Source organism: Rhincodon typus, chromosome 5, assembly GCF_021869965.1.
Source record: "Rhincodon typus isolate 14 chromosome 5, sRhiTyp1.1, whole genome shotgun sequence".
NCBI lineage: Eukaryota > Metazoa > Chordata > Chondrichthyes > Orectolobiformes > Rhincodontidae > Rhincodon > Rhincodon typus.
The window spans coordinates 105997147-106007962 of NC_063336.1; the positions used below are offsets into that span (position 1 = coordinate 105997147).

General features: G+C 40.6%; 1 protein-coding gene across 3 annotated transcripts in view; it reads left to right on the top strand.

The window, feature by feature from the left end:
• The window catches only part of lpin1a (lipin 1a), a 137125-nt gene that overhangs the window by 96667 nt on the left and 29642 nt on the right, over positions 1-10816 (top strand). For all 3 annotated transcript variants that reach the window (XM_048597291.1, XM_048597292.1, XM_048597294.1), the window contains exons 7-12: positions 921-1233; positions 2341-2434; positions 2545-2732; positions 3916-4009; positions 5208-5277; positions 6250-6342. In XM_048597291.1, coding sequence (XP_048453248.1) covers positions 921-1233; positions 2341-2434; positions 2545-2732; positions 3916-4009; positions 5208-5277; positions 6250-6342 — 852 coding nt within the window. The remainder of the gene's footprint in view (positions 1-920; positions 1234-2340; positions 2435-2544; positions 2733-3915; positions 4010-5207; positions 5278-6249; positions 6343-10816) is intronic.

Consider the following 10816-nt stretch of genomic DNA (forward strand, 5'->3'; position numbering starts at 1 on the left):
TCCTTTGGTTCCAATATCTATTTTGTCATTTCTTTTTCTTGTAAATTTCTGTGGCTCTTTGTTTCTAATTTACAGACTTGCATAAATAATTTGACTAAATACACTCAAACTTTCAAAATTTTGTGCACTTCGACTCAAAGTTCCATTAATTGGCTGCTAGATTGAATAAAGTTTCTCGATTCCTAAATTTGAGCTAAATTTTTTTTCCTCTGATACCATGCTCTGGAATTTACATTCCACGTCCTCAACGTACTTGTGTCCCTCCTTACAAATGTGTCCAATGTTGGACTATTATGCAGTCTAACCAACATGTACAAATTTAGCACAATCTTTCCATGTCTCCACGCTTTTGTACGTAAATTCTGACTTTAACTTGTTTGCACATTTTACTTTTCACCTTCAAATCTGCTCAAAGATCTGAATCGGTTTTCTCTAGTGTTCCTGCTCCACCCCCATTTGAGAATTTTAATCTTGATAAATGGATTTTCCTCAATTTAACACAGGTATTATCCGCTGAAGAGCTGTTTTGATTAGATTGGACAAAGCAATCTATTTATATATTTTCAAACTCGACAGGTTAAAATCCTATGCTGTGTTCAGTTTGGAATGGTATGTGCAGCAAGATTGTGAATATGGTTAACAGTAACCGTCTGCCATAATTTTGACACTGTTTGCTCTCGCTTCTCCTTCCCCCACCTTTTTTGTTCTTGATTATTCACCCATTCTCATTTTTAATATCTAGCCTAACTTTGGGATTTGAGGCCATTTTACATGCAACCTACCTAGTACTAGTGAAAGCCCTCTTCTTAAATCCACCTAGTCTCCTCTCAATGAGATGTGGAGCAATGTCTGTAGCACTTGATATGAATAAGTATCACCAACTGTTGTTGACCATTTCAAATTTTTATTACTTATTTCAGCTTGTAACTCATCAGAAAACAGAAGAACATAACTGGGTTAACATCACTCCATCTGGAAACACTCACTTCCGAGCTATTGAGAGTGCCCCTTATGTAAACACTCACGGCAGTTCACCTTCTCCACCTCCACTAGTGAAACCTGAGCCTCTAGCAGTAAAAGAGATTACGTCTCAGTCAACGGATGATTTTTCATGTAGTTCAGAAATCTTTGAACCCTCGAGAGCTCTGGTGGTGCCAGAAAATGGGGAGTCAGTTCACACTGGCAACCAGATGAAGGAAATCATCAAAACTGATTCCCCGTCAAAGAAGAAAGGTAAGGATGTCTGAAGTGACACTGAAGCACTCTGCTGCACATCCTGCAGTTGCAGAACAGAACTGCAGGTTCCGTTTTGCAGTCAATCCTACAATTAGGTCATTTTTGAAGCAATGAAGGGACATGTGCATATGTAAGTGTTGTCTACTTTGTAATTTGTGCGATTGTCTTGAAATCTTAGATTCACTGTCAGACCTGGCCATTGAGCAAATGAGTTACATTGGCCTTGAGCTAGAAACTTTGCAAAACTAGGGATAAGCTAAAGATCTGAATCCTTATCCAGTTTTTTTAGCAATTGGAACTAAAATTCACCAAATCTCAAGTGCATTGTGTAAGGCTTTCTTTTTGTTGAAAGTCTGGATGTAAATTCTCCTCTGCAGTTCGCCTTGTTAGAGGCAGAAGAGTTCTTACCCCCATAAACCCATGCTTAGCAAACTAAAGCTGCCAGACATCTGAAATGTAGACAATGCTATTGGCAACTCACTGAATTTCTGGACTGTTCACTTTGTAGATTGTGTTTAATTAAGAAACTTGTGGCATGCTAAATTTTTGCATATCTTTCAGAGGGGCTTTGGGGATGGATATTGATTTGTAAGTCTGTTCCCTCATGGAAATTTTAAGTGTTTCCCACCTTTTTAAACTTCTCCATATTGAAAAGGTATTGTCTTGACTTTTGCAATTCTTACAGCAAAATGTATCAACCTTTCTATTGCCTCTTTCTGGGCCTAGTTTTCATGCACAGCTTCCTGTACTTTTTTAATTCCCAAATTACAAAATGTTCTTTTGATGTAATGTCTGGTTTACATGGGACTGTAAAATACATGGAGGCAATCACTGATGTTTAGTTTAAACCCAAAATGTTCTAACATGACTGAGACCCCCATGTGCTTTACCTATACTAACTGGTTTCTCTGCAGATGTCCACTTACAAATGGATTAATGGTCCACTGAGGAGGTTTGCTGAAACTGCACAGGATTGAGATTTGGGTGTACTTTTACAGCTTGTGTCTGTAATCTTGGTAATTGTAAAATGGGAGTAACACTGGTGTTGAAGCCGAGATTGATACCTTTTTAGTTTTCGATTACTTTTTCGTTTTGTATTCTCAGGTAAACGCAGTCGTCACCTGGGCACAGATGGTGTTTACCTGGATGATATCACGGAGATGAATCCTGAGATCGCAGCACTTTATTTTCCAAAATGGTAATGTCCATGAAATTGCACGTTTTTTTCTCTCAAAGCTCAGTTGATGACATAATGTAATCTGGAATGTACCTGATGTAACAGTCATCCTGTAATTATTTCTTCCACAGTGAAAATGACACAGCTAGTAGGAATGAGTCTGAAAACGGAGTACATTCGGAAAACCAGTCCCCACAGACTGTAGGCAGCTCTGGAATGGACAGTGGAGTTGACAGTTTCTCTGATAGTACTGGGGATCTACCAACCATTGCTATTTCACTCTGTGGTGGGCTTAATGACTACAAAGAAATAACAAAAGGTAAAAATTCCATGAGTTCTAAATTGTTCAGAAAATGGTAAGCAAGCAAGGTCATCTGTTTAATCCATATCTTGCAAAGGTGCCATGACAACCCATGTATTCATCTAATTGCTACACCAGTAAATTTTTGTTTTTTTAAACTATTAGTCTTAGATAAAATGTGTTAGTGGGTATCTGTGAATCCATGGTTGTGATTTAGGTATGACTTGGACACCAGTATTTAAAGGATCCAAGGCACATCACTACCATTTTAATCTGTTTTATATTTAGTAGCTTAAACATTGAGTATAATTGGGGATTTCTTTTCTATTTTCATTTAGATGCATTGCACTGACCTAATTTATGGAGAACATGTTGTAACCTTTCAGTTCTTAGTGAAAATTGGACAATTACATGAGATGTGTGGAAGTGACTCCATAAGCTTGTTGATATTGGTTTTTTTTTCATGGTCAATAGACTAGAGGAAGCTTCCTTCTGCAGAAAATTCCTATAATTTATGATTCGACTATGCTGAATGTTAGAGTATCAAAAAGGAAAAAAACCCTACTCTAGTTCTCTAGAAGGAACATTGTAGAGATCTGATTTTTCAAAAATCAAGTGTTATGCAAAAAACAATTTTTGTATTGTGATTTTTGACCAGGGATTTGAGCTTACAATTTCATACTTTTCTATTTATCATAAAATTCATTTGTATGAGACCAGATTTAAAACTGTTAAAATATGGCTGTAAAATGAGTGAGGGTGCCTTGGAGGTCATACTTCTGACCACTGCTGTTCTCAGTTTATATCAGTGGCTCCAAACACGTTTGAAGATGCTGCCAAAGTAGCAGTGGGAGGGGAGAAAACACCGGTTTTGGAATAGGCCATTTGGTTAGCCAAATCATTGCACCAAATATGTAAATGACAGAACAATTAGATGAAGTTTATTGTGAACAAACCTGTAGTATGGTTCAGGATGAAATTGAATGAAACCTGGCCATCTTAAGACTAACAACAAAATGCCTAACTACTGCCAAATGAAGCCAATGGAGCAGCGGAAGAGAAATCGTGGAATGGTCCTGAGGAACAATAGGGGAGACTTGATCTTTTTGGATGAATGAATGAAGATGAGATGCGGTTCTGTCACTTTTATTTTCCTTTCTTTTGTAACAAGACTTGATGCAAATATTTCCTCTTTCTGCAGAACAATTTTTACAGCGTTCCGTCACGTATCAACAGTTTGCGGAGAATCCAGGAATGATTGATGATCCCAATCTGGTTGTGAAGATAGGAAGCAAGTAAGTAGGGGATGGCCTAGTGGTACTATTGCTGAAATGTTAATCTAGAGACCAAGGCAGATAGTGGAATTTGAACTCCATAAAATATCTGGAATTAAGAATCTAATGATGAGCATGAATCCCTTGTCTATTGTTGAGAAAAACCCATCTGGTTCACTAATGTCCTTTTGGGGAAGGAAACTGCCATCCTTACCTGGTCTGGCCTACATGTGACTCCAGGCCCACAGCAGTGTGGGCTGACTCTCATCTGCCCTCTGAGCAATAAATGCTGCCGAGCCAGTGAGACCTTCATCCTGTTAATGAATAAAGTGTAATGAAATGCACACTTAGTTTCTCTTTCAATGGAGAAAATGCACCAACTGCTCAATATATTGGCCTAAATCTTCTGGTCAGCGTTAAAATCCCTCTTTCCCCAATGATGTCTAGGCACGCAACTTTTTATCTATTTACTTTGCTCTGAATTTTCTGGCCAATCGTTCGATGGTTGGTCTTCCCAAACCTGGATAGCTCGGGAATCCTGGGAGGCAGCAGCAGAGAACTTGAAAATGTACTGAAGCTTTTCAGTGAGTTTGTGAATGAAGAGAATGAGGCAGGTGGATGAGGGACAAGGTGGCTGGAATGGTGAGGTTGAGGGTACAGTCTGAGCTCACCGTAGGATTGAGGAAGGGGCTGAATCTGGAGGTTGGGATGCTTCAGAGTTGGCCATTGAAAGATTCAGCTTAAAGCCAAGTTAGTGCATCTCAACTGCCGCGAATCTTGGTGGACTGTCCGGTCCCTGATTTAACTGGTCGTTATGGGCTGCTTCCAATCAACTTTGGCCATCTCTTCCCTCATATCTTTGTAGTTCACTTTTATAGTGATAGCCTCCTTTTTTGATCTGACACAATCTTTTAACTTGTCTTATTTGTCACAGTTGCCTAACCTAATTCCTGTCAGGTGTTTATGCCTTTTAAAGCAATGTGTAATTATGAGCCCACTATTAATTCTTCAACTACAAACCGAAAGAACTTTGGATAAAAACAGTTGCTGGAAAAGCTCAGCACGTCTGAAGAAATCGGTTAACATTTTGGGTCCGGTTCTGAGGAACTTTGTTGTGGAAGTTTATCGTCTTATGTTCCGCCATTGAACGCAGATGAATCAACTTGATGTGATTCTATACTTGCTGATATTAATGTAATCTTCTGTTGACAAAACCTAGGTACTATAACTGGCCAACAGCTGCTCCTATGCTTCTAGCTGTGCAAACATTCCAGAAACCATTGCCAAAGGTGAGTTAACATTTATCTGACAGACACCATATTTATCTAAATAAATGTTACAACGCGACATGTAACATCTGGTTCTAGTCTCTTCCATAAGTGGAAGCAACCTCCCAATATCTATCCTATCAAGATCCCTTGGATCTTTTGTATGTTTCAACAAAATCACCTCTCATTCTTCTAAACTTCAATGCTTGTAGACCTAATCTCGTAAACATATTTTAACCAATTCATCCCAGGAATGAGTCACATGAACCTTGTCTGGACTGTTTCTAACAGTATTATTGTTCTAACATATTTCCTGTTTGTTGCACTCTCTTGTGACAGCAGTTGCCTTATGAACTTCCATTGGGCGCATTTAGACCAATGCATTGAGCTGTTTTGTAAACCTGTGCACAAATACATACAAGAGTTGTACTAGCTAACTTGTGATACGTTTTCGAAAGAAAGGCCATGGAGACCCCAGTGAGATCGTCTTGGGGAGAAAATAATTCACTTAGCAAATATTATGAGACAATATTCAGGCTTCAGTATATCGTATTATTTAGAAGCTATATCCAGTATTGATTAGTTAAATTAATTAACTTTTTTTGTATACATGCACATATACAATGTCCGTGTCTGATTTAGAATTGAAATTCCATTTAATGTTAAAGCTGAAATGATTTAAAAGCCTATATTTTATGTATTTCTAAACTTTTTCTCTCTTTCTCTCTCCCTTTTATTCTATTTTCTTTTTTCTGTGGTTATTTTTGAATTTTTGTTTTTAAAAATCATTCAAGTACTCATGCCTCAGTTACCTGCATTCGCTGTTTAATGTTGCTACATTTTGGTTTGCAAAGATTCGTTTTATGCCCACAGTGTGTTTTTATTGTTGCTTCCTTCACTTGCAGAAACGGCATTTTCGTGGTGTTTTGTGCAGCATTTAGGTTCACTTTTCTTTATTGCATTAGTTACTTTTGTACATTTGTGATGTGATAGGTTACGGTGGAAAATCTGATTAAGGAAAAGATGCCGAAGAAAGGAGGCAGATGGTGGTTTTCATGGCGTGGGAGGAACACCAAAGTGAAAGTGGTAGGTTTTCCTTGTGCCTCCTGCAGAGTATATTCCAAACAGTTTATTATTTGGAAGATTTAATGTTAGCATATATGCAGTATACAGTTTTTAATTGTCGTGTATTATGGAACTAAATTTGACTTCACTCCAGTTAACTTGCAAAATATATATGCGTTCATGAGACCAGCCACGGTTGAGAAACCGGCCAACTTGAATTTTTCCTCATCTTCTGATGTTATCATCTTCTGAGATCATCAGAGTCAGATACGTACAGCACAAAGAGTTTTTGGCCCATCTCATCTGTGCTAACCAGATATATCCTACACTAATCTAGCCCCATTTGGCCTGTGTCCCTCAACGCTTCCTATTCGTATACCTCTCCAGATGCCTTTTTAAATGTTGTAATTGTGCCAGCCGCCTCCACTTCTCTGGTAGTTCATTCCATTCAGGCTCTACTCTCTGTGTAACTAAGTTCCCCAGTAGGTCCCTCTTTAAATCTTTCCTCCTTTCACCTATGTCCCCTAGTTTTGGGCTCCCCTGACACATGGAAGGGGCCTTCATCTTCTTAATTTATAGAAGGAGATTTCCACCCTAGTCAAATGTGCCTGTTTGGTCAACCTACTTTGCACTGCAGGGCAGCTGACTGGCACAAAGATGGTGCTGCCCACTTAACCTTACTGCAGCACTGAGTCAAATTCCTGAATGTAGACTCATGGAAATCAGTGAATGTTTCACCTCCTGCAGTAGTGATCATTCAACAACATTTTTTGATATGACTGTGGACATCAGATAATTTGCAGTTGTGCTTCGAATAATCATGTAAAATCTTTCACCTTGGGCTGAAAAGACAGTTGAAGGTGAATGTATTTTATCACTCTGGCGCAATATTGTAAGATCTGAGCGATGGAAGGGGCAGCTACAATCTGGAAGGAGTTGATTCAAATGGGTCAAATCTGTTTCAGGCCCTCAAATGAAAGCGAGATACTGCCGATGACGAAATTTGATATATGGAGTCGATGTTTCAAACCCAATGTGACTTCTTCAGAACTCCGCTTCTGAAGGACAGTCCTACTGAGCTCAACAGTTAACTCTCTTTTTCTGTCTCAGCACATGTGGCCAGGCTTGCTCGGTTTCTCCTGCAATCTGTCTGTCTGCTTCAGGCCCTGTTGCTTGATAATGCTGGCATAGTTAGCAATGTTGGTTTCAAACAATGTAAAGGCCATGTAGCAGTTCAGCTTGTATTCAGACGTATTGAAGCATTTCTGAAGAGCATTTTTTGATATCACTGGAGCCATATTTGCAGACCACCTTGGTATTAGCAACATGCATGCACACCCCACGTTGCTGTCCATCACGTCAGGTAGCAGAGAGCAGCTCTTACAAGGGGACCAAAGGAACGCGAGGGATATTAGTGGGTGTGAGTAATGAGGGACGAAGGGGAGGTTTGAGGCAGGTGTACGTTGAGGTAACAATGATCTAGGGACCATCTGAGGTGTGCAGTTTTGCAGCTCCGTTTTCCACATGTGGTTAGTAATTGCTGCGAGGTACCATTTTCTCCATCTTAAAATTTTCAAGGTGTTGTCATCAGGTGGGTATATGGAGTTGGGCCACAGATCAGCCAGGATCTCCATGGGTGGAACAGACTTGAGGGGCTCAATGGCCTTCCCCTGTTCCTATCAGCATGTAGGATTGAATTTCATTTGGTACGCTCCACTGAGATTCTGCGTATGGTACAGACATTGGTGAACACTGCAGCTGAAAATTCAGGCTTGGGTGGGAATGGCAGTCGAGGTGGCACGGTCAAGGGTATTGTCAGATTGACATTCTCCTCTTGGTCTTGCCCTTGTCATGTGGGGGGTGTATGTTCGCTCCCGCTCCTGCCTCCTGCAAGAAAGAGTGCCAGTCAGAGTCTTTCTTTGTGGTTCGGTGGTGTGGCTTTTCTGGATGAGTAGCTTTCGGTTTGTAACAAAAACCAAGTTACTGGAAAAGCTCAACAGGTCTGGCAGCATCTGTGAAGAGGAAAAAACAGTTAATGTTTCGGGTCTGGTGACCCTTACTCAGAACTTTCGGTTGGTGAGAGCTGTGGGTGCCGAGCTCATGTTTGTCTGTGGTGTGAGAGGGAACTTAGGAATTGAAGAGTTGGTTGCTGATTTTGATGGTGATATTTTTTAGGCAGTGGTAGATGGCGCTCCAGTGAAATTGGAGTAATAATGGGTCTACTGGATCAGTTGACAGGAAAAACCCTCTGAAGATTGATCTTTACTGCTCTTGACTTGTTTCTATCTATCTGATTTTATTGCACTCAACTCATGTTCTTAAAACTATGCTTGTGGTGCTTGATGCTATTCAATCCTCCTAAGCATGTGCCTGGAGAACCACCTGCTGCTCCCTGCTCCTCCAAGCTGAATGGAAAATTTATTTAGTTCCCACTTCACCTTTGCACCAAGATCTTCAATGTAGTTTTTGAAAATGGCGGTACCTGTTTACGCACACATACAACCGTTGCTTGAAATATTGCAGTACGTGGTTTCGATGTTAGTTTTGATTTAACATTGTGTACATGTAAATTAAAATCAGAAGTAAGCCATTTTGCCCGCTGAAACTGCTTCACCTTTCAGTATGCCCATGGCTGAAGGATTTATTGTAATTCCACACTCCCATCTGGCCCAGATAATGTTTTTGGTTTTCTGTTCTAACAAGATACTCTACCTCTACTTAATTCTGACCTCCATTTCCACCACGTTTTGAGGCAGTGTGTTTCAAAGCTGTACAGTTTCTGAGGGAAAAGAACAAATCTCATCCTCTTTTTTTTCAAAAAAAGTGAACCCTAACTTTTTAAAATGCTGCCCTCTAGTGCTCCCTCTCCAAGGAAGCATCCTTTCAAAGTCCACCTTCTTATGGAGACCATTCAGAATCTTTTACATTTTCAATCAGTTACCCCTTACTCTGCTCTTCCAGTGCTAACAAGCCCAGATTGTAGATGCAGGGTCCCTGCAATGTGGGATTATCGATCCAAACAACTTCAACACTCTCTCGATGTTATTCAGGCGGCTTGATATTTCAGATTTGGATTGTGTTCAAGCCTTGTCTCTTCTTCAATGAAACTGCATTGAGTGTCAGTTAATGGGCTTGCATCCATTTCTGCCTTGGAGAAAGCCTGAAACACATTGTGCATCAAAACAAATTAAGGCAATTATTTCTCCTGTTAAATTTACTGGAGATCAATGCTGGCATGAGTCTAGTTCCTGCAAATAGACTGTTTTGGATCAATTTGTTTGGAAAATTTAATGTGCATTGTATAAACTATGGGGGTTGAGCAGATTTTTCACTCATCACCCAAAAAAACTTGATGCTATACAATGCAAATCATTGGACGTTTAGTTCAGTTCAGGATGGATATGACTACAGCTCTAATCGTTTGAAAGGATGCTCTTTAAGAGGTCATTCGCAGAAAGATACAGTCAATCTTCCTCAAGTTGACACAGCAAAGTGACATACCTGGCCTGGAAAATTTATTTTCAGCTTCTCATTTGTTCAGTGTTTGCTCCACGTTTAGCCTTCTAAAATGAAGCCATTGAGAGTTGGCGCTGACTTCTTTGCATTCAAAACAAGCAAATTATCAGCAGGAATTGCCACTTGGCCCCCTCCAAGCTTGCTACGCTGCTTAAATAAAATCAAGACAGATCGCATTTGTTCCCGTTCCCACCTACCCTGCTAACCCCTCTTTCCCCCTTTATTTATGAAGAATTTTAAAAAAAAGTCATAGATACTGTTCCTCTGAGAAAAGAATTCCCCTCATCCACCTTAAATCAATGACTATTTTTACTTTATTTTGAAACAGTTACCCCAGTACTAGATCATCTTGGGTGATAATTCTAACCCTGGTAACATCCAGATGGTGGCAAATCGTGCATTCATACGATCGTTCATGTACTTTCTGGATAAAATCGGAGTAAAAAGGATGAGACTAATGCGATGTAGAGCTGGATGAACACAGCAGGCCAAGCGGCATCAGAGGAGCAGGAAGGCTGACGTTTTGGGCCGAGACCCTTCAGAAATGAGGGAGGGGAAGGGGATTCTGAAATAAATAGGGAGAAGGGGGGAGGCGGATAGAAGATGGATAGAGGAGACAGACAGGTCAAAGAGGCAGGGATGGAGCCAGTAAAGGTGAGTGTAGGTGGGGAGTTAGGGAGGGGATAGGTCAGTCCAGGGAGGATGGACAGGTCAAGGGGGTGGGATGAGGTTAGTAGGTAGGAGATGGGGGTGGGGCTTGAGGTGGGAGGAGGGGATAGGTGGGAGGAAGGACAGGTTAGGGAGGCGGGGACAAGCTGGACTGGTTTTGGGATGCGGTAGGGGGAGGGGAGATTTTGAAGCTTGTGAAGTCCACATTGATACTATTGGGCTGCAGGGTTCCCAAGCGGAATATGAGTTGCTGTTCCTGCAATCTTCGGGTGGCATCGTTGTGGCACTGCAGGAGGCCCAGGATGGACAT